This window comes from Chiloscyllium plagiosum, unplaced genomic scaffold, assembly GCF_037043375.1.
Source record: "Chiloscyllium plagiosum isolate Xiang-an unplaced genomic scaffold, Cpla_swu_hap1 HiC_scaffold_48, whole genome shotgun sequence".
NCBI lineage: Eukaryota > Metazoa > Chordata > Chondrichthyes > Orectolobiformes > Hemiscylliidae > Chiloscyllium > Chiloscyllium plagiosum.
Genome location: NW_028270186.1, coordinates 10,748,657 through 10,773,227, shown reverse-complemented (window position 1 = coordinate 10,773,227; position 24,571 = coordinate 10,748,657). Strand labels below are relative to the sequence as shown.

The 24,571-nt window shown below is 43.4% G+C and overlaps 1 protein-coding gene across 8 annotated transcripts in view; it reads right to left on the bottom strand.

Moving 5' to 3' along the window:
* LOC122543105 (glycerol-3-phosphate acyltransferase 1, mitochondrial-like) overlaps positions 1-24,018 on the bottom strand; it is a 103,099-nt gene extending 79,081 nt beyond the window's left edge. For 3 of the 8 annotated variants that reach the window (XR_015754852.1, XR_015754851.1, XM_043681362.2), the window contains exons 1-9: positions 18,579-18,629; positions 17,552-17,637; positions 12,832-12,957; positions 12,102-12,175; positions 5,977-6,084; positions 5,740-5,862; positions 1,338-1,437; positions 522-658; positions 72-150 (exon numbers count right to left, since the gene is read on the bottom strand). Coding sequence is in view for 5 of the 8 variants with exons in the window: in XM_043681362.2 (XP_043537297.2) it covers positions 72-150; positions 522-658; positions 1,338-1,437; positions 5,740-5,862; positions 5,977-6,084; positions 12,102-12,175; positions 12,832-12,957; positions 17,552-17,637; positions 18,579-18,603 (858 nt within the window). In the remaining 3 variants the exon portion in view is untranslated. Of the gene's footprint in view, positions 1-71; positions 151-521; positions 659-1,337; positions 1,438-5,739; positions 5,863-5,976; positions 6,085-11,930; positions 12,003-12,101; positions 12,176-12,831; positions 12,958-17,551; positions 17,638-18,578; positions 18,635-23,771; positions 23,898-23,956 lie in introns of those variants that run through there. The other 5 variants (XR_015754853.1, XM_043681365.2, XM_043681364.2 and 2 more) reach the window with 5 other exon arrangements.
* Between the last annotated feature and the right edge of the window lie 553 nt (positions 24,019-24,571).

Here is a 24,571-nt window from a genome sequence, read left to right as displayed (position 1 = left end):
GGTTCTCAGATCAAGTGTTGCAAATTTAGATTTCATGAAGTATTTCAAAGAAGAAAATGTTTCTCACATACCGAATTTAAAACAACCTGGAACAAGTGGTCTCCATGATCATGTGAAGTAAAAATGCCTCCCAATTTCCGAAGCAGAGGCCTGAGCAGGTGAAAAACAAGATGAATGTCAATAGCATAGCAAACAGACATCCAAGCACAGAGGCTGTGCTGCATTTTAGTTTGTGAAAAACTTGTGACAACGGCGTCAAAGTCATGATGCTTTCTAACAATAGCAATTCTGGAGGTTCAATCTAAACACTGCACAGAAATAACAAATATATGCCCAACCTGAAGAAAACTGATCTTGTCATTTTCTGCCCAAGACAATCACATGTATACAAGCAAATAAACCTTCTGCTGACAGTGGGGCTGCTGAACACATCTGAACCAAATGGTAAAAAAACACAAGAAAACCGCACATTCTTCACACTCAAAGGTGTGAAAATACTTGACCGTGGTTTCAGTCATTACCTGAGAAATGGAAGTTGGACATCTTCCCCACAAGTAAAGTATGGGACTCTAATACTGTGGCAGAAAAGGACAAAGGTAACCAGTAGGTAGTCGAGGCGAGACTTATGAAGAGGCACAAAGACAAATGGACCATCATACTGTCAAAAAAAAGGAAAAATATCTATCCACATTTAATGCAGATACAATTCAAGACAACTGGTCATTACATTCTCATCCTGTGCTGTGAAAACAGTGACAAGACTGTATAAATGATATTCTTTAAATTCTTTAAGAGAATATGGTTGGTTACAGCACACACATTTCAATCTAACTTGCTTAAAGGAACTAACCAAATGAAAAATCAAAAGAACTGTGGATGCAGAAAAAACAAAACTGCTGGAAAAGCTCAGCAGGACTGGCAGCATCGTGGAAATAAATCAGTTTATATTTCAGGTCCTTCCTCAGAACTCCTGAGAAAGGGTCACGTGATCCCAACAAACTTTGATTTCTCTTCTCAGATGCTGCCAAGCCTAAGCTTTTCCAGCAATTTCTATTTTTGTAACAGAATGAATCTGAGCATGTTGGTTCCCAGGGGAATTCCAGTCAGCTGCCTGAAAAAAGATAATGCTGCAATGCAACGCAAAAGCAGAATGTCAGGTAACTGAAGCATTGGTCAGTTATTCTGAATCGAATCAAAACAAAACCCTGACTGCAGTACCTTTAGTATCCCATGATGGGCTACAGTTTTCAATCCTTTCAGAAGAAACTTAAATCCTCAGATGGAATCTGTCTCTCCTGCAACAGTTCTCCCAACAGGTTAAAAGATCAGTGCCTCACCTCTTTACTTGCTTTCCGCAGCATCTCAATTTGCCCTCGATGCACTTGCAGATTCACGAAAACCCAGTTAAATATTTTCAGCAGCATCCAACTGGTCATCCTAACAAGTGTCAAACACACCTTGCATTTAAATACGTTGTCCTGAATTCATTCACATTTCCATCTGGCTATCTGTGCCACTCATAATCTGATTGTACTTCACAAAGTTAAAATATATTTATCAAAAGAACAGAAGAGATTCATTGCACCTAGGTGTCCAACACACAAACAATGCTGCATCATTCAACAATTTGGGACACCTGGTTGACATGGACAAGATGGACCAAAGAGTCCGTTTCTGCACTGTCTGTAAACCTTATGACTCTAAGCCAAACAACAGAGAAATCCAGATGCTTATTTCTTGTTGGATACAGAACTCACATTCTCTCCTATTAGCATGCATTCTCTACTTTGCTAAACCAAGGGAGCTTGCCACAAACCAAGGTGGAGAACCTCTGAAGACCATAAAAGCATAACTGAAATTTAACCAGCTGAATTCCATAGTTAGGAGAAGGTCCCAGAGTTCCGATAAGCCCTGGATTGGAACTTGCCCTCTCAGTAAATAAATGGCTCATAAGGGTTTCCGAAAGCAAATCAAGTAAATCCAAGTCCAAACATACATCAACCCACTGTGGTTTAATTAGCCAGCAACAACTCGAGAGTTAATTCTTTAGAGTGCAAGTTATAGAGTCATAGAGTACAGCACAGAAACAGACCCTTCGGTCCAACCCGTCCATGCCGACCAGATATTCCAACCCAATCTAGTCCCGCTTGCCAGCACCCGGACCATATCCCTCCAAACCCTTTCGATTCACATACCGATCCAAATGCCTCTTAAATGTTGCAATTCTACCAGCCTCCACTACATCCTCTGGCAGCTCATTCCATACACGTACCACCCTCTGCGTGAAAATGTTGCCCCTTCGATCTCTTTTATATCTTTCCCCTCTCACCCTAAACCTATGCCCTCTAGTTCTGGACTCCCCCACCCCAGGGAAAAGTCTTCGCATATCTACCCTATCCATGCCCCTCATAATTTTGTAAACCTCTATAAGGTCACCCCTCAGCCTATGACGATCCAGGGAAAATAGCCCCAGCCTGTTCAGCCTCTCCCGATAACTCAAATCCTCCAACACTGGCAACAGACTTGTAAATCTTTTCTGAACCCTTCCAAGTTTCACAACATCTTTCTGATAGGAAGGAGACCAGAATTGCACGCAATATTCCAACAGTGGCCTCACCAATGTTCTGTACAGCCACAACATGACCTCCCAACTCCTGCACTCAATACTCTGACCAATAAAGGAAAGCATACCAAATGCCTTCTTTACTATCCTATCTACCTGCGACTCCACTTTCAAGGAGCTATGAACCTGCACTCCAAGGTCTCTTTGTTCAGCAACAGTCCCTGGGACCTTACCATTAAGTATATAAGTCCTGCTAAGATTTGCTTTCCCAAAAATGCAGCACCTCGTATTTATCTGAATTAAACTCCACCTGCCACTTCTCAGCCCATTGGCCCATCTGGTCCAGATCCTGTTGTAATCTGAGGTAACCCTCTTCGCTGTCCACTACACCTCCAATTCTGGTGTCTTTTGCAAACTTACTAACTGTACCTCTTATGCTCGCATCCAAATCATTTATGTAAATGACAAAAAGTAGAGGACCCAGCACCGATCCTTGTGGCACTCCACTGGTCACAGGCCTCCAGTCTGAAAAACAACCTTCTGTCTTCTACCTATGAGCCAGTTCTGTATCCAAATGGCAAGTTCTCCCTGTATTCCATGCGATCTAACCTTGGTAATCAGTCTCCCATGGGGAACCTTGTCGAACGCCTTACTGAAGTCCATATAGATCACATCTACTGCTCTGCCCTCATCAATCTTCTTTGTAACTTCTTCAAAAAACTCAGTCAAGTTTGTGAGACATGATTTCCCATGCACTAAGCCATGTTGACTATCCCTAATCAGTCCTTGCCTTTCCAAATACATGTACATCCTGCCCCACAGGATTCCCTCCAACAACTTGCCCAACACCGAGGTCAGGCTCACCGGTCTATAGTTCCCTGGCTTGTCTTTACCGCCCTTCTTAAACAGTGGTACCACGTTTGCCAACCGCAGTCTTCCAGCACCTCACCTGTGACTATCGATGATACAAATATCTCAGCAAGAGGCCCACCAATCACTTCTCCAGCTTCCCACAGAGTTCTCGGGTACACCTGATCAGGTCCTGGGGATTTATCCACCTTTAACCATTTCAAGACATCCGGCACTTCCTCCTCTGTAATCTGGACATTTTGCAAGATGTCACCATCTATTTCCCTACAGTCTATATCTTCCACATCCTTTTCCACAGTAAATACTGATGCAAAATATTCATTTAGTATCTCCCCCATTTTCTGTGGCTCCACACAAAGGCCACCTTGCTGATCTTTGAGGGGCCCTATTCTCTCCCTAGCTACCCTTTTGTCCTTAATATATTTGTAAAAACCCTTTGGATTCTCCTTAATTCTATTTGCCAAAGCTATCTCATGTCCCCGTTTTGCCCTCCTGATTTCCCTCTTAAGTATATTCCTACTTTCTTTATACTCTTCTAAGGATTCACTCGATCTATCCTGTCCATACCTGACATATGCTTCCTTCTTTTTCTTAACCAAACCCTCAATTTCTTTAGTCATCCAGCATTCCCTATACCTACCAGCCTTCCTTTTCACCCTGACAGGAAAAAACTTTCTCTGAATTCTTGTTATCTCATTTCTGAAGGCTTCCCATTTTCCAGCCATCCCTTCACCTGCGAACATCTGCCCCAAATCAGCTTTCGAAAGTTCTTGCCTAATACCGTCAAAATTGGCCTTTCTCCAATTTAGAACTTCAACTTTCAGATCTGATCTATCCTTTTCCATCACTATTTTAAAACAAATAGAATTATGGTCGCTGGCACCAAAGTGCTCCACCACTGACACCTCAGTCACCTGCCTTGTCTTATTTCCCAAGAGTAGGTCAAGTTTTACACCTTCTCTAGTAGGTACATCCACATACTGAATCAGAAAATTGTCTTGTACACACTTAAGAAATTCCTCTCCATCTAAACCTTTAACACTATGGCAGTCCCAGTCGACGTTTGCAAAGTCAAAATCCCCTACCATAACTACCCTATTACTCTTACAGATAGCTGAGATCTCCTTTCAAGTTTGTTTCTCAATTTCCCTCTGATTATTAGGGGGTCTATAATACAATCCCAATAAGGTGATCATCCCTTTCTTATTTCTCAGTTCCACCCAAATAACTCCCCTGGATGTATTTCCGGGAATATCCTCCCTCAGCACAGCTGTAATGCTATCCCTTAGCAAAAATGCCATTCCCCCTCCTCTCTTGCCTCCCTTTCTAACCTTCCTGTAGCATTTGTATCCTGGAACATTAAGCTGCCAGTCCTGCCCATCCCTGAGCCATGTTTCTGTAATTGTTATGATATCCCAGTCCAATGTTCCTAACCGTGCCCTGAGTTCATCTGCCTCCCCTGTTAGGCCCCTTGTATTGAAATAAATGCAGTTTGATTTATTAGTCCTACCTTGTCCCTGCCTGCCCTGACTGTTTGACTCACTTCTGTTCTCAGCTGTACCCGCCTCAGATCGATCTCTTTTCTCACTGTCTCCCTGGGTCCCACTCCCCCATCTTACTAGTTTAAATCCTCCCAAGCAGTTCTTGCAAATTTCCCTGCCAGTATATTTGTCCCCTTCCAATTAAAGTGCAATCCATCCTTCTTGTACAGGTCACTTCTCCCCCAAAATAGATTCCAATGATCTAAAAATGTGAATCCTTCGCCCATACACAGGCTCCTCAGCCATGCATTCATCTGCTCTATCCTCCTATTCCTGCCCTCACTAGCTCGTAGCACTGGGGGTAATCCAGGTGTTACTACCCTTGAGGACCTCCTTTTTAAATTTCTGCCTAACTCTCTGTAATCGCCCTTCAGAGTCTCAACCTTTTCCCTTCCAATGTCGTTGGTTCTCTGAGACATCCTTGATCCTGGCACCAGGGAAACAACACACCATTCTGCTTTTTCTCTGCTGGCCACAGCAACGTCTGTCTGTATCTCGGACTACAGAATCCCCTATTACAATTGATCTCTTCGAAGCCCACATGCCCCTCGTTGCATTAGAGCCAGTCTCAATACAAGAAACTTGGCTATGTGTGCTACGTTGCCCTGAGAATCCATCACCCCCTACATTTTCCAAAACAGCATACCTGTTTGAAATGTATGCAGAGGGAAATCACAGCATGTGCAAGAACAACCAGATGACTTCAGTGCAGGGACAGTTTTGCACAAATGCAGCATTTTACCAAGTTGTGAAATGGACTCGTACCTGAGTAAGAGGGGCGAGATTGTAGCTTGGATCTGGTGGAAGATTCCGAGCACATTCCTCATGTTACAAGTTGACTTCTGGTCATATATACTACATGAGTTTTCCCTAATGGCTTCCTGAACTCTGCACAAACAGAATTAGTTGCTTTAATCACTATAAACCCATTCTAAAAAGGAAGGAAAAGGCAGTGGGAGAACTTTCCTGCATTAACAGCTTTTGTACCAATAATTTTCTTACCTTGCATTGTTGATTATTTTGTGCTCCAGGAAGGGAACATCTGGGTAAACTGTGCATCCATCAACAAACAGGAAATAGCACAGGCGTCGAGCCAGCCATCCACGATATCTGTATGGGCAGTTCAGCAAAGAGCGTTTCACAGGAATGAACTAGGTGGCACTTCGTATTACAAATTCTGCACATTGCTTATGAAATTCAAACTTTGTGTAGAAGACTCAATAATCGGCGGAAATTCAAGTTGAACATATGCAAAAAATCACTCACTATTGACAGGGGTGATATAGATCAGAAATAAGTATGAGCTTATTGTCACTGCCATTACTTTTGTTCAATCAGTCATCACAATTCATCAATAAACGCATCAGTCTTGTTGAAGTAGTATTACTTCAAAAGGACAGAATGGTATGTTGGACATTTGCTGTTGCTTTACAACAATTGAAGACATGCTCTTCTCGCACACAGAATCCAACATTTCAGTGCGAGAATATGTATCGCAGCCTAATTACAGCACAAGACTTTGACTCGCAAGGAACTGCAGAAATCATTTCTTACCATAACCCTACACCTGAAAAGACATTGCACCACAAAAGAAGGTATCAATGTTTGTCACATTCCTCGTGTTGAGGCTCCTTGCCAGAAATCCACTCTTAAGTTGTCCATATTTGTGTCAGCTGTTGACATTTTCATAATTTTTGAAGTTGACCAGAAGCCAAGTTCTCAAACCTCTTGAATAGCAAAACGCATTGTGCTTTAAATGTAATCATGGAATATGAGCATCACAGACCAGGTCAGCATTTACTGCAAACACCCAACTGCCCAAGTTGGTGAGATGCCTCCTTGAGTCAATGCAGTCTTTGCTGGGTGAGGTGGTGGTCCAGTAGTTCACTTCCAGCCTCGGGTGATTATCTGTGTGGAGTTTGCACATTCTCCCAGTGTCTGTGTGGGTTTTGTCAGGTTCCCTCCCTCAGTCCAATGATGTACAGGTTTGGTGATTAGCCATGGAAAATGCAGAGTTCCAGGGATAACACAGGTGGATGGGTCTAGGTGGGATGAGCTTCTGAAGGTCAGAATGATGGGCCAAAAGCCCTGCTTCAGCACTGCAGGATTCTATGATTTTTAGGTGCCAATAACATGCAAGTTCTAGAAATTCAACCGTGTCAAATTTTACTGCGGTAGGACACAGGAAATTCAGCACCACTATTCTGTGCATCTGTGGAATTCATTGCTACGCAACGCTGTGGAGGCAAGGTCATTGAGTATATTGAAAACAGAGATAGATAATTCTTGACTGCCAAGGGGATCAAAGGTTATGGAGAGAAAAATCTATCAGCCATGTTTGAATGGCACAGCAGATTTGATGGGCTGAATAGTCTAATTTCTGTTATGTCTTATGGTCTTATTCCCTGGAGTAATGACAAATGTTCAAAATTTCTGACAAAACACATGCAAAATTCCCCAATATAAAACTCTTTTCTTCAAAGCAAATTGACAGAAAACACGAACCAAGTTTCTATACTTGCCAAAAAAAGTTTATTTCAAGTCATCTGACTCATGCTACAGATAAACAATTATAAACCATCAGCACATAACTCAAGCTAATTTGAACTCAAATCCTCTTATAAACTTCCCCTCACAACCACATACCAAATCAGAAATCAATTCGGGCAAAGAGAAAGAGTTGTGAATGGGGGAAGGAATGGGTAAGCCGTTTGTGATTCCTATGCTGAGATGATACTTTTGGCTCTTCAGCTGGTCAGAACACTGTTCCTCAGTCTTCCTTCCCTGGACACTTTCATCGGTTTCCATGAGGCCCGGGGGCTGATTTATTTATAAAAAACTTGCGATTTATTCATGAAAATTCACAGCGTACAACAACTGAAGGAAAGGTGAACTGATTATCTTCAGGCTTAAAGTGGCTGACTGCAGAGATCAGAGACAACATCACTATGCAGGTAATTAATGGTTTGAAGGCTCTCTGTTGACGGGCCAAAACTGTTCAGCAACCTGAGAACCAAATACAATTGGCGGAGGTCGAGTGCCTTTGTCATCAATAACTGGTCACTTGTTCACAAATCAATGAGTGCAGAGTTCCTCAGGGTAGTGTCCCAGGTCCAACCACCTTCAGCTGCTTCAATGATCTTCCTTCCATAAGGTCCGAAGTGGAGATGTTTGCTGTTGACTCCACCATGTTCAGCACAAATCACGACTCCTCAGGTGCTGAAGCAGTTCGGTGTTCAAAAGCAACAGGATCCACACAATATCCAGACATGGGTGAACAAGTAGGCAAGTACTTACACACAAGTACCAGCTGATGACTATCTCCAAAAAGAGAGAAAATAATCAGCACCCCTTGACAAGAACTGAAATTCAAGACTTGTGGTTTATAACTTACCAATTTCCAGGTTTGGGTTGCAAACTGGCAAGTAACATTCATGCCATATAAATGCCAGGCAATGACCATCCCCCAGCGAGACAATCTAACCAACATCCCTTGACATTCAATGGGATGATCGTCACTGAATACCCTACTATCTGAGGTTACCACTGACCAGAAACTCAACTGACTATATAAATACAGTGACTACAAGAGCTGGTTGGGCGAGGAATCCTGCAATGAATAATTCACCTCCTGAAAGCCAGTCCATCAAGCTAAGAGTCAGGAAGGTGATGGAATGCTCACCATTTGCCTGGATGACTGCAAGTTCAACAACACTCAAAAGGCTCGACACCATCCAGAACAAAACAGCTGCTTGATTGGCACAATATCCGCAAATATCCACCCTCTCCACCATTGTATACATTGTTGCTACTGAGCAACAATCTACAAGCTGTAATGCACAAATCAGCTAACGCTCTTTCAAACAGTATCTTCCGAGCCAACGATACCTCTGTCTCTGTCTCAATGGACAAGGGATTCAGATACATCATCTCCAAGTTTTCCTCCAAGCCACTGATCATCCTGATTTGGTAATACATTGACAATCCTTCACTCATGCTGGGTCAAAATCCAGGAATTCAGTCCCTAATGGCATTGCAGGTCTGCTGATAGCATATAGAAAACACAGGTCAGGCAGCATCCAAAGAGCAAAAAGATCAAAGTTTCTGGCTGGAGCCCTTCATCAGGAAAGGGCTGAAGGGCTCTGACCTGAAACGTTGATTTTCCTACTCCTCGGATGCTGCCTGACCTGATGTGCTTTTCCAGCAACACACCTCACCATCCCCACATATGGGGAGCAACTATTCAAGAAGGCAGCTCATCACCCCTTTATCAAGGACAATGAGGGATGGACAAATACCAGCCCAGCGAACAATGCCCTCATCCCATGAGTGAACAAAAGCAAAATGATGTAAATCCAAGTCAAATTGGTGAGTGGAAGCAGGCAAACTTGTAGGTGCCTGCAGTCCCGCCCTTCTCAGCAGTGTGGGAAAGGCCTTGACAAGTTGCTGCAGTGCAACCTGAATGTGGAATAAAGTGCAGACAATGTTTTTCAATGTGAAAGGCGAGAGTAGTGGACAAGGTGGCCAATCAAGCGAACTGTATTGTGCTGGATGGGGTCAAGCTTCTCCAGTGTTGTTAAAGTTGCAATCCTCCAAGCTTTGGGATGATGTAAAGTGAGTTCTTCTCCACACAATTCCTAACTTCTGACTTGGTCTCATCATTAATTTGTTTGTGTACTGAGTCCAGTTCAGTTTCTGGCTTGAGATATTGAAAGTCGAGTAATCAGTGTTGATAACGTCACTGAATGTCTAAGCCCAAGCCTGTTGTCAGCCCAAACCTGAAACTTGGACAGGGCTTGTGGAAGATAACTCTGTAGTTTCCAAGGAGCCAAAAATTGGAACAAACATTGTGCAATCAACAATGAAAAACCACAATTCTGACATGACGATGAAAGGAGGTTCTTTCATCAAGCATTTCAAGGTGGCTAAGTATTGGACACTACCCTGTGCAACTTCTGTCAGGATGCTCTGGGACCGACTTGACTGAGATCTGACATCCCACAGTGGCTGAGGATAATGTGAAGAACTCACCAGCTCAACAACCTGAGGTTTGGTGACCCCCCCCACGTTAAATGAAAGAGTGGCTCACATGCAGAATGAATTTCCTGAGGAAATGGTAGGTACAGGCACAATTACAATATTTAAAAGATATTTCGCTAAATACATGAATAGGAAATGTTGGAGGGATTTAGGCCATGAGCAAGCAGGTTGGACTAGTTTATTTTGGGATTATGTTTGGCATGGATTGGTTGGACCAAAGGTCTGTTTCAATGCTGAATTACTCTGACTAACACACAGATGGTGGCATCTTGAAAAATAACTGCATTACAGAGGAGATAGTGCGCGGTGTCTTAGAATGCATAAAGGTGGATAACACCCCATGACCTGACCAGGTGTACTCTAGAACTCTATGGGAAGTAAGCGAAGTGATGGCTGGATACAGTTGCTGAGATATTTGCATCACTGATAGCCACAAGTGAGGTGCCAAAAGACTGGAGGTTGGTTAACTTGGAGCCACTATTTAAGTCAAGTGGAAGGAAAAGCCATGGAACTATAGACCCCTGAGGCTGACATTGGTTGTGGACAAGTTGTTGGAGAAATTCCTAAGGGACAGGATTAACATGTATTTGGAATGGCAATGACTGATTAGGGATAGTCAATGTGGTTTTGTGTGTGGGAAATCATGTCTCACTGAGTGGATTGAGTTTTCTGAAGAAGGAACAAAGAGGATTGAAGGCAGCAGTGCAGTGCATGTGACCTATATGGAATTCAATAAGGCGTTTGACAAGGTTGCTTGTGGTAGACTGGTTGGCAAGGTTAGATCATGTGGGATACAGGGAGAACTAACCATTTGGAGACAGAACTGGCTCCAAGGTAGAAGACAGAGGGTGGCAGTAGAGACCTTAGAGTGCAGGTTCATAGTTCCTTGAAGGGAGAGTCGCAGGGAGATAAGACAATGAAAAAGTTGTTTGGCATGCTTTCCTTTATTGGTCAAAGTATAGAGTACAGGAGTTAAGAGGTCACACTGCGGCTATACAGGACACTGGTTAGGCCACTTTTGGAATATCGTGCCCAATTCTGGTTTCCCTCCAATAGGAAAGATGTTGTGAAATTTGAAAGGATTCAGAAAAGAGTTACAAGGACGATGCCAAAGAGGATTTGAGCTAAAGGGGGAGGCTGAAGAGACTGGGGGGTGTTTTCCCCAGAGCAGAGACTGAGGTGACCTTATAGAGGTGTACAAAATCATGAGGGACATGGATAAGGTAAATGGGCAAGGTCTTTCCCCTGTCTTGGGGGAGTGCAAAATTAGAGGACATAGCTTTAGTTGAGAGGGGAATGACAGGAAAGGAACCTAAGGGGCAACTTTTTCATGCAATGGGTGGTGCACGTATGGAATGAGCCGCAAAAGAAAGTGGTGGAAGCTGGTACAATTACAACATTTAAAAGGCATTCGGATGAGTATGTGAATAGCAAGGGTCTAGCGGGATATGGGCCAAGTATTGGCAAATAGGTCCAAATAAATTAAGGATATCTGGTCGGCATGGACAAGCTGAATCAAAGGGTCTATTTCCATGTTGCACATCTCTGATTCCATGACCTTCCATCTTTCTTTGTGCTGGGTATGACTTCAACCACTAGAGATTTCCAACCCCTTGTTACCAATGACTTCAAGCTTTCCAGGGTGGTTTGGTGCATGTACTTCGTCAAATGCTGATTTGACATCAAGGGCAATCACTTTCATGTCAGTCTGCAATTCAGCTCTGTTGTCTATTTTTCAACCAAAGGCCATTAGGAGGTCAGCAGCTGAATGGTGCTTGAAGAACTCAATCAGACATCAGTGAGCAGACAAAATGGGTAAAAACTCAAGTTCATCCTGCATAGAAGAAAGTACTGACTCCTGAAAGAGATCATGGCAGTGAGACAAACTTCAAGAGGCATTTGTGTTACTAGGTTACCAGTGCACAGAAGCTTCCATGGAAATTGTTGGTCACTCTGGGTCTGGATGGTGAGCAGCAGTGGCAATGGCTCTAACAAAGACCAAAACAATAAAATCTCAGCTAGTTTTATCCTTTCTGACTCAGAGTGAAAACAGCAATTTGTTTGCATCCTCATCTTTAACAACGTACCGTGTCTGCGTCTCTGTAACAAGGATGGCATTTCGAAATCCCAGCAAGGATAAGTGATTGTGGAAAAGCAAAGCCTGAAATATAGAGGTAATTTCATTGTGGAAAGCTGCAAACACTTAAGAGATTGATTATGTATTTCACAAGAAACATCTGCTACATTATGTTTGGGGGAATGTAAAAAAAAATCTGTCAAAGAAACGGTACAGAAGGAAAACAGAATGTGCAACTTGTCCCAAAATCAGTTCCATTTAAAAGCATACATTGTTGAAAACAGTGCCAAATACAGGTAGTTCGTCTACATCAAGATGGTTGCGTTCATGCAACATCACACTACTGACAAATTGTGCTTTAGAAACAGTGCTTCAAGTGTTGTTGATGTAATCACATTACAGCCAATGCACATTTTAAAAGTTCACGCCAATTCCCCCAACAAATCTGCATTAATGAAACGTGTGTTCAAGCAGAATGACCTGTATTGAAAATTCTCTGAAAAAATAGGGTAACAATTAACTCCAAAAATACTACTACTTCATCCAAATGGCCACTTCACCAAAAGTTCTTGACCTTTCCTAAATGCCACTTCATGATCTTTGAAATGCAAAGTCAAAATTAGATCCCCCCAACAACTCATCCAATATTATTAGCACTGCATGGTCAATAAAATGTTTGGTCTTCAAAAGCTGTGTCACCTCGACTTCCCCTTTCTTTCAAGTACATTCAATGTTCTTACCCAGCTTTGGGGTGCACAGATGTAACAGCAACGACCCACAAATGGTCGAATGTTTCCCAAGAAAAGACTGACCCCTCCAGATGGTGAACTGAAAGCCAGAGTTGATAACAAGCCACTGTGATTCACCTAAACGGAAAATAAACAGAGTCTTATTACTTTAGGAACAATAGTCTAAACTCATTTAAAACAGAAGCTGCGTGAACATGTGCCAATATAAAAGGACAAAGGATAGAGGCATCATCTACAGCTACTTTATGGAGTAATATATTCGCTCTTTTGGAGAAACATTAAAAATGGTCACAAGTTCCTTTTTTAATGAAAATATTTAAAATCTTGGAGTACAACTTGTTCAACTAATAGACCAGAATTATCCATTTTTAGCTTATAATTAACTCTGCAGTGGCATCTACTGGAGATCAGCTTCCAACCCTTGCATATTTACACAATGAGACAACAATCTCCTCTCAAATTGCCAGGAGCCAAGTTTACTCCAATGGAATGGCTCATGCTGCAGAGGAAACACAGATACTGTGCCAGATCAATAGATTCCATCAACATCAGATAAGATTTCAAGTCTTTACCTTTGTTTGCTGGCCAAATAGGCAGTGGATGTTTAAAAAAAAATCAAATTTAAGGTACAAGGCATGGTAGAGTCTAGAAATGCCTTATTACAAGAGAAATGATCATGCAGTGCAAAAAGAGATACATGAAATAAAAGATTGGTTTGAAAACCTGTCAGGGCCAACAGCAGAATCAATGAGATTTTGCTCTACTGAAATGGAAGCAATGAAAATGGATCTATACTGCTTCACTGTCAGTGAATCAAAATCAATGAACTCCCTTCCCAATATCAATCCGTGCATCTAAGCTCTCATGGGCTGCAGCACTTCAGGAAGGCATTTCACCAGCACCTTCTTCAAGACAATTCAGAGTAGGCAATATATCTGTCCGAGCCAGCACCGTCCACATGACAGCGGGATGTACAGGAGTAGAAATATGCCATTCGGTCACTGGCCTGCACTGCCATTTAATTTAATGGCTGATATGTTTATCAAACTCATTCTCCTGTCTTCTCTCCACAACCCTTGATCCCTTTACCAACCAAAAACCTAGCTGTCTTACATACACTCAATGGCTTGGCCTCCACAATTGTGTTTCAGATTTCTGAAGCCTTTCGTCATTCAGAAAAGTCTCTATTCTTCCTACCAAAGTGCAAAACCTCACACTTTGCCCCATTGTATTCCATCTGCTACTTTTGCCCACTCTCTTGGCATACCCAAGTCCTTCTTCAGCCTCCACCATTCCTCACAACTAATTGTCACCCCACCTATCTTGGGGTCATCGGTAAATTTTGCAACAATGCGCTTAGTTCCTTTGTTCAGATTGTTAATGTATAAAGTGAACAGTTCTGACTCCATCACTGACCTGTGCAATTCCACGAGTCACCAGCTGTGATTCTGAAAAAGACCCTTATATCCCCACTTTCTGCCAGTTAGCCAATGCTCTATCCGTGGCAGTACCTCATCCACAACACCATGGACTCTGATCTACAAAGCAGCCTTCTGTGTCGTAGCAAGTCAAAGGCTTTCTGGAAGTCCAAATTATCATGTCCACCTGGGTCTCCTTTGATAAACTTACTTGTTACCTTCTCAAAGAACAGTAACAGATTGTTTGGTACAAATTACCCAGAAACTCTTGCCAAAGCTCCTCCACCATCTCCCTATTCAATTTCCCCTTCCAACCAACTCAGGCCAGCTCCTCCGTCAGGTATTTGTCATTACATTTTCTCATTTGTAGTATCATTAAATCTGATTCCAGCTTCTCCTTCTAAAACAGCCACATGAATTCTATCATCACTACTGCTGAGGGATTCCTTCACCTTCAGTTCCTACGTCAAGTCTGCCTCATTACACATCATCAAATCCCAAACTGCCTGTTCTTTAGTGGACTTGACCACAAGCTGCTCCATATCGACATTCCATGGATTCCCTTCCTTGGGATTGGCTCCCAACCTGACTTTCTCAGTCCACCTGCATCTTTCTTACTTGCCTTTTCTACATCCTGATTTATTTTGTTCCCCACATCCTGACAACTGCTAGGAGGTCGAAATGTCAATCTATTCAGGGTCATTTTTCCTTTGTGGTTCCTCAACTCTACTCAGATTCTGAGCCTGGCAACTATTTACCACTTCTTGCTATCAATTTAATTACATTTCTTACTGACTAGGCAAGCCCACCCCTCGTCTCCCCTTGAGAGAGGATGCAAATCCTTAGATATTTCATTCCAAACCCTGATATCCTTGCCCCCATGTCTCTGTGATACCCATAATATGTGACGCATCAATTGCAACTTGCACTACAAGTTAATTTACTTTGCTTTGTTTACAACATGCATTTATCTACAACACCGCCAATCAAATATTGACCCCCAGCCCATAGCTGTCTGCCTATCTGCTGATCCCAAAGTGAGACTCCTGAGCCTCGTCATACTTTCCATCCCATTACTTGTCTGGAAACTTGAATAACCTTTGCTGAGTGCTCCCCCGACTTTAACTTCTTCCATAATTTTCTTTGTAACTCACATCCCACATCCCATAAATAGATTAACTAATGTTCCATTTGTTCACAGTTTGGCTCATTTACGAAATCCATATGATCCTATTCTAATTGATCAGTTCTGTTAACACAAGCTACTCTACTTTCTTTGGTGATTTGCAAATTTGGACACAGAATTCATTGTGCCTTCAACTAAACAATTGCATCATGCAAAGCTGAGGTCCAGCACAGCAACTCGCACATACTGCCTTCCAAACAATTACTTGCTTAGAAAATTGTCATTCTTATCCAATGTAATTTTTTTAATTTGTCTTAAGGCTAATGACATGCTCTTGACTTGCAAATGCCGTTCATTTGCCTCTTTTGCTGTGCGGAAGGTGCTGCATAAGTTTATACATTATTGCACCTAAGTTACCCAGGTTTTATACGTTTGAACATGTAAGTATACAAATTAAGAGCTGCAGTCAGCCACTCAGGCCCGAGAACATGACTGGTTATTCAACAAGATTCCAGCTGATCTAATTACTCCACATTCCAGTCTACTCTGGTCAAGAATCTTTGAACTCTGCCCTAACAAGAGTGAAAGACTCCATTTCCTCTGTCTTTTAAGAGATTAAAAGATTAACGACCTGATAAGAATTCTTGCCAGCTGTCTTACATCAGCAATCCCAAATTTTTCAAAAGTGATCCCTCATTCTGGAACCTCTCATCGGTTCCACATATACCCTGTCAAGAGCCCTCAATGTCTTAAATGTTTCAATCTCTTTTGTCGCTCCTTTGTTATGGACTCGACCAAATCCCGTGCAAATACATCAAGGAGATAGAAGTTTGGGTCCAGCCTATCATAATTGAAGGCAAGAGTGAAGTGCTCTGTTCCAAGTGTTTAGATTAGATTAGATTACTTACAGCGTGGAAACAGGCCCTTCGGCCCAATAAATCCACACCGACCCACCAAAGCGCAACCCACCCATTGCCCTACATTTACCCCTTTTACCTAACACTACGGGCAATTTAGCATGGCCAATTCACCTGACCTGCACATCTTTGGACTGTGGGAGGAAACCGGAGCACCCGGAGGAAACCCACGCATACACGGGGAGAATGTGCAAGCTCCACACAGTCAGTCGCCTGAGTCGGGAATTGAACCCGGGTCTCTGGCGCTGTGAGGCAGCTGTGCTAACCACTGTGCCACCCACCGTGCCGCCCAATGTTATTCAATTTGTTAAGCAAAAATTTGTTCTTATCGATAGTTGAAATACAAACAAAATAATGAATTGGTAGACCTTAAACCCTGTTGGAAAACTTAAGAGTAATAAATTACTTAACAACTAAACAGCAATTTTTACGGTAAAAAAAGACAGGGCAAAATACACCTCTTAAAGCCATAGTATCATCCCACTTGAAGTAAGTAGATTAACACTGTACAAATTATACAATAATTGAAGCACGAGCTCTTTTTGTCCTCGACCTGAAGTATTGTGTAATCTTGAGTATTCAATCCCTTTTGCAATAAAAAACAATTCAACAGAAACGCTGTGCCTATTTGTCAAACTGTGTCACTTGTCAGTTTGGGTAAGTCACTCTTCCTTCAAAATAATGTGTCAAGGACTCACATGTGAGGATTGAGGCTCATAAAAAGGCACTTGAACGTTCAAAGAACGCTGCCAGTCAGCCAGTGAGATAATAAAATGAGACCTTTTAATGCAAATTTGCATTTGGGTGCATTGTCAGTGCTTCACAAACTCGTTAAACGACCTCAAGGTTTCTTCCATAGTCTGAGCTAAAATTTATTCGTTAACAAAAAAATATAAACGACACTGGACTTATTCTTACAGGATTTTTGCTGTATGCAAAACAGTTGTCATGACGGCTTACAGATCAGCAATTTTCAAAAGTTTTTTGAAACCAATCCTGGGATGTGGGAATTGCTGGCTGGCCAGCATCTATTGCCCGTCCCCAGCTCCCTTGCAAAGACGGTGGTGAGCTGCCTTTGTAAACTGCTGCAGTCCACATGCTGTAGGAATTCCGAGGGATGCAATTCATTTAACTGAACTTAGCAGCAAGAACAGTCTGAGAAATTAATGAGTCAAAATGATGACCTGGATGAAGGCTGTGCTTGTTTTAATGCTTCATCTCCAATAAAAGCAACAAAAAGTAAAAATTACTTGTCTGATAAATTTGCTTGATTCCGGAGGAGCCGAGCCCTGAACAAATCCATTATCGCGATCGTGCTCTGAAGCCATGGTATCAACTGAAGGAAAAATGGAGGTAAGATGAATAAGTCAGGGAATTACAAATACCATGTACAGTTAATAACACAGTAACAGATTATCTTTGCATATGACTAAGTTGATATCTGAGTGCAGAGGAGGTCCGCTAGGTTGAGAGGGTTGGAGAATGAGGAGAGACCAAGTAGACTGGGATTATGTTCATTGTAATTTAGAAGAATGTGGCAGGATCTTATAGAAACACATAAAATTATGAAGGGAATAGGTCAGATAGACATAGAGAGGATGTTTCCACTTAAAATTAGGGATAGCAGATTTAGGACTGAATTGACAAGGAACTTCTTCACCCAGACGGTTGTGAATTGATGGAAATCCCTGCCCAGTGATTGGATTACTTAGTGTGGAAACAGGCCCTTTGGCCCAACAAGTCCACATCTACCCTCCGAAGAGCAACCCACCCAGACCCATTCTCCTACATCTAACACTATGGGCAATTTAGTATGGCCAATTCACCTAACCTGCACATTTTTTGGACTATGGGAGGAAACCGGAGCACCCAGAGGAAACCCACGCAGACACGGGGAGAACGTGCAAACTCCACACAGACAGTCGCCCTAGGTGGGAATTGAACCCAGGTCTCTGGCGCTTTGAGGCAGCAGTGCTAACCACTGTGCCACCGTGCTGCTCATAATGTAGTGTGACACTACTTCATTATATGATTTTAAAACTAAGATATAATTTTTTTTGGAACAATAAAGGAATTTAGGGTTATGATGAGAGGAGAGATAAGTGGAGTTGAGGCCACGAGAAGATCAGCCATGACCTTACTGAATGGTGAAGCAGGCTCAAAGGGCCAGATTGCCTCCTACTGCTCCGAGTTCTCATATTCTTTCACTTGGCTGAAAACTTTAAAAACGCTTTGGTGCAGGAATCTGACAGTTTCTTCATATGCAATATCACTAACCAGATTTATGATTATCTTGTCCCATATCAGCTTGTGGCCACTGTAGGTGAACAAGGGATAACAGAACTACATGCAACTGAACAGCTCAAATAGTGCATCAGAAGGGTCCAGGACCAGTGTGGGCAAAGGGTAAATACATTTTCAAAAACAAAATCAGAGAACTGCAGGTGCTGGAAATCTGAAACAAAAACAGAAACAGATGGAAAAAACTGAGCAGATCTGGCCGCATCCATGGAGACAAAGCAGAGTTCAGGTTGTGACCCTTCAGAGCAGGACTTCTTCACGTTTGGCTGTAATGTGTCCTTGAATTACACTGGCCACATCCAATGTAAAAAACAATGAAGATAATGGCAAAATACCTCGAAGCAACCACGAGTTGTGCAAACTCAGATAAAGATTCAATTGTTTCAAATGAGAGAGAAATTTCAGTTACATTTTGCTGTTCAACAGTTGTAATGCTTTCCTGAGCCACTGTGAGAGTGCTTTAAAAGCAAACCTGCATTCTAAAATGGTCTCTGTTCCATTTAGACTGAGACAGGAGCTGAGGGAATGTATGCATCATCAAAGGGTCCTCTGCAGACAAGGCTGTGTTGGGTTTGAGAAGAAAAACAACTACCTATCGCAAAGGGAATGCTCCACAGAAAGAACTACATTAACCTGAAACATTTCTGTCCATAGACACTGCCTGTCAAGTCAGCATTTCCAGTGTTTTCTGTTGTCATTGAAGATTTGTAGAACCTACAATGAACTGCCTCTTTTGCAATATCTCCAGGAAATAAATGACAGCATTCATTGTATGGAGCAGTTTCCATGGTTGACAATAGCTTGAGAAGGCAATCTTTCTCAATCCAAGGATGTTTAATTGCATACTTATATGATCTTAAAACACAGGAGCACAAGTGGGCCATTCAGCCGATTGAGACTGCTCTATATCACTCAACAAGGTCATGGCTGATCTGATAATCCTTAACTCCACGTCCTTCCCTTTTCTCCATAAACCTTGACTCTCTTAGAAATGAGGAAGTTGTCTATCTCAGCCTTGAATATACTGCGGGACCAAGCCTCAACAGCCCTCTACAATTAAATCATCCCAAAGGTTCACTACCCTGGCAGAAAAACTCCACATCTCTGTAGTTAGGGGGCACCCCTCACTTTGAGATTCTGCCCGCTGGTCGTACATTCCCTCCACAAATCTACCCTGGAAAGCCTCCAAAAAACCTTCGATGTTTCCATGAGGTCACCCCTCAGCGTTCAAAATTCCAACAAGTCCAAGTCCAACCTTCTGAATCTCTTCTCATAAAAATAGAATTCAACTTCATGAATCTTCTATGCACTGCTTCCAATATCAGTACGTTTTTGCTTGGATGAGACAACGAACTCTCTTCATCATATTCAGGTGCGGCTTGACTTGGACCTTGTTTTCACAACAACTCCTATTTTTATGCTCCATTTCATTTGAAATAAAGGCAAACTGCCCATTTACAGTTTCTGTTACCAACTGAATTCTCAGGCTTATTTTTTGTGATTTGCATGAGGAACCCCAAGTCCCACATGGTGCTCAGCTTTCTTCATCCCTTTTTCCATTTAAATAAAGTCTAGCTCTTCTCCTCCGACAGCCAAAGTGCGAAGACTCACAATTTCCCACACTATATCTCATCTGCAAGCTTTTTACCCACACACTTGCCCACAGTTGGATTCACTATTTCCCTTCCCACCTACTTCTGGGTGATCCACAAACCTGATGTCATTAATAACATGCGATGTAAATAACTGCAGCCCCAGCAGTACAGTGTGGCACTTCACTCATTACAGATTGCCATTCTGAAAACACCATTTCTCCCAACTCTCCTGTTTTCAATGAGTTAGTCAACCTTCTATCTTTGATCATATACTACATCCAACACCATGGGCTCTTAACTTACTTGCAGTATCTTGTCAAACAACGTATGAAAATAAACCACAGCTCCTGGTAATCCTTGACCTATCCTACTTGTTCACTCCTGTTAGAACTATAATACATTTGTCAGACGTTTTCTGTCCTGAAGCTATGCTGACTGTGATTCTATGATGCACTTCTAAATGCTCTTCTGTTGCATCCTTATACACCATTTGACTGGATCTGGCTCCCAGTTGCTTTATGCACAAAAGATTTGCCATCCTAAGATAGCTCTGACTTCCTTCCAAGAACTAAATTCAAAAAACTTTATACAAATGTCTGCATATCATTTTTGAAGTAGTCTCAATACAGGTGCTAGACCATGCATTTACGGTGCATCCACAGTTGCTTTTAGATGACATTGAGCTCTCCATTTAAACTGTTTTTGTTTTGACGTAATGCTGATTGCATAATTTTAGTTGGTAAGCAAGTTCTAGGATATTAACCCAGCTATGAAGATGACTAAAAAGTTGTCAAAGTTTCAACACTGACAGACTGAGAATTAGTAACATTCCCACATTCCTGCTCTTGATTTTTTGAGTTAGTATTGCAGTTAAAGTCTGTTGAGGTTACTACAGTATGCTGTAGTAATTCATCCAATAGATTTGTACTGGCAGCAACCACAGTACACCTGGAGTCAGGAAGGGCTGGGTACCCGTAATACAATTTGGACTGAGCTTTCTGCACGTGTAAATGGCTTCCACGATAGACATGTGGCATGATTTTACATGGAGGGGCCAAAGTATAAAAGCTAAATTTGCTGATGACAGAAAGACTGGTGGAAAATTAATTTCTGAAGAGAGCATAATAAGGCTACAAAAGGGATGTTAGTCAACTTGAGTGCAGAGATATCTAGCAAATAGAGTATAATGTGAGAAAATGTGAAATTGTTCATTCTGGCAGGAAAAGAAAGAAGCATTTCATGTAAACAGTGAGATATTAAACAGCTCAGATAGAGACACCCACAAGCATGAATTAGAAAGTATTCGTGTCCATGCACAAGTAAGCAGCAAAGTTAATTGTCATTGTCTTCATTTTGCTTGCACCCGAAGGAAATCTTTATCCTAACTTGTGATGATGATCTTCTAACAATTTAACGATTTCACTTTGCATTTGGATGGCTCCAGCTACTGGAGCGATTTCCCTGTAAACCCAACTGCTTCAGTTTCATCTGTCATCTTTTACACCTTTCACAGATGAATGAAGCTGGAATTTCCGACAGGGACATGGAAGACAGTGTTCAAAATTTCAAATTATTGCACTTGAAATTAAGTGCTGACAGATGGAGAGTCCCCCAAGCAGAAAATGAGATGTTGATCTTCCAGCTTGCATTAAGCCTTGTTGAAGCAATACAGCAGGCCTGAGACAGCAATGTTGACCATGTAACATGGAGGCATGTTAAAACAGCAGAAACCTGCAAGTTTGGAGTCATTTTTGCAGACAGAACATGGGACCACTGTGACTGGGTAAGGATTCTGTCCAGTTCCACGTCATTTTGGTCAGTTCAGACTGCTGACAGGAAGAATTCAAATTCTGAAAATCAGCATTCACATATTTCACAGGCAAACAACAAACTGAAAAAACATTGAAAACTCGGTCAGAGTCAGGAAACTCTGCATATACGGGTCAGGGAGACAAAGGTTGGTGGCACACTGTTACTTTTGGAGCACGTATGGAGATGTGCCAAGGGAGTGAGTAGGCTATGCAGAAGAGATTCAGGGTTAGCCAGGGTCATATGTTAGCAAAGATGACAGTGAGTGGGGTACAAATTGCAGGAAATGAGTATGAGGCAATGATAAGATGGCGGCACTTTCACTGGCAGAGTGGAGAAGGTCATTGATCATCTTTCTGCATTCTGTGCATTCCTTCAGTTGGAAGAGACTGGACTGGTCTGGATGGCAACCTTGGTCCAGGTTGACATGGTTCCAGTAGAATGTTGCCCTCTGTTGGCTTGGGAGAGACGTACGTCCTGCCTCAGGATCCCATCCTCGTCAGCAGAATCTTCATGTCCCTGCACACAAACAGGAGGCACCAATTTTCCTTTGTCTACCACATCCAGAGCCAATGTCAGAAACCATGCAGGACAGCTCTGGAGTGACAGCTCTTGTCTGGGGGCACAATATATTTTTCAAGATGGCGCTGCACCACAGATGTTGGTCAAGTCTGGGATATACAGGAAACGGTGAGTTGTTATGGCAAGGGCACATGGCATGATGGTGCTCTTATGTATTAGAGAGGCACTGAAGGGTGGGGGTAGGTAATAAATCAGATGGGTTTTACAAACTAAGGTGACAGAAACCCCCATCCAGCACAACATAAAACCCTTCAAAGAACTTAACAAAACTGACTTAGCTAAAGAAATTAAGATTCAGCCCTTGACTATCAAGGCAGATTTCATTCTGGGATCTGACTTGTGCAGTGTTACCAATGGATGGGGTCAACAGAATTGAAGATTCAAATGAACTGCACTGTACAGTACCACACAACAGGTCAGTTACAACAGGTCAAAATGTACTTAGAATGTTCTGTCATTAGTATCAGGCTAACTGCTATCGTTGTTTTGATTTTTGCCCCAACCTGTTTTTCCCAAAGGCCCCATTACTTCTATTGCACAATTTTCTATAACCTGGCATCATATGGGAATGCAACGCAGGCATTCGAGGAGAACTACCTGTACTATCTGGATTTCATTCCAATTGTTGGGCAAGTGCTGGGTTGTAAACTGGGCTGCCCGGCACTCTGGCTTCAACTCTCAATCGAAACACTACAGGTCCGCAGCCATGAGGATCAAGGGAAGTCCAAAAGACAGGAAGGCTAAAGCAGACAGTAGCTTGCCTCACAGCAGAGCCCGCGGTTCAATCTATTCTTATGGACCATAGCTTAAAGTTTCTGAAAAGGTTTTTGAAAAGGTCAACCTCTAATTAACACTTGGCAGTTTTTTTTTCCCGACATTTAAGCATTCGACAACAGTAACAAAGCAAGTTGACTGCATTTTCTGTCCCCAACTGCAGCTGAGGTAACCATCCCACTGCAAGCTCATCCATGACCCAGCTCTTGTCTGCAGCAAGCCCAGACCGACCCTCCCTGCTTACCCACTCTCTCACCTTTTCCAACCTCCGCACTGACAAAGGGACCACCACCCCAGGTACCCACCTCCCATTCCCCTCCCTGATCTTTCCCTGACCCCATCCAGTCCTGCTCCCCAGCCCCATCTCCACACCCCCTTCCCTGCTTCATGGCGACCACTGTTGACTCACCCAGACTGCCAATGGCCGCACCCGGTTACAGCTCACCACCCGATACCCACACACCTCCCCCGGCACGGCTTCCTCCACCCGAACCACCTGTCGGTGAACTCCCCTTCGTCCCAGGTTTCGGAGGAGGATAGAGGGATGTTCAGTCGACGACCCCCACTTCACTAACCCGACCCCCCACCCCTAACCATGAGCGAAGCAGCAAGGTCACGCGGTCAGGGAGGTCGAACGTTTTCGAATCCTTCCACCTCGTCTCCGTTCGAACTGCAACCGCCAACGGGCACCTGGCTTCGCGCGCGCGCGCTGGGTCACGCGTTGGGAACCGCCGTCAGATCCCGCAGCCCGCAGCCCGCCCCCCTCCGGCCATCCGAGGAAGTGCCCTCACACACCTTCGGCAGAGGGCGACACTTTTGCCCATTCAGTTGCCTTGGGAGGGAGTGAATGGAGCTGAGGGGGAAGATGGGGAGGGGGAAGAGGGGGGAGGGGGAAGAGGGGGAAGAGGGGGAAGAGGGGGAAGAGGGGGGGGAGGGGGAGGGGGAAGAGGGGGGGAGGGGGGGGAGGGGGAGGGGGAAGAGGGGGGGGAGGGGGAAGAGGGGGGGGAGGGGGAGGGGGAAGAGGGGGGGGGGGAGGAGGGGGAAGAGGGGGGGGGGGGAGGGGGAAGAGGGGGGGGGGAGGGGGAAGAGGGGGGGGGGGAGGGGGAAGAGGGGGGGGGGAGGGGGAAGAGGGGGGGGGGGGAGGGGGAAGAGGGGGGGGGGAGGGGGAGGGGGAAGAGGGGGGAGGGGGAGGGGGAAAGAGGGGGGGGG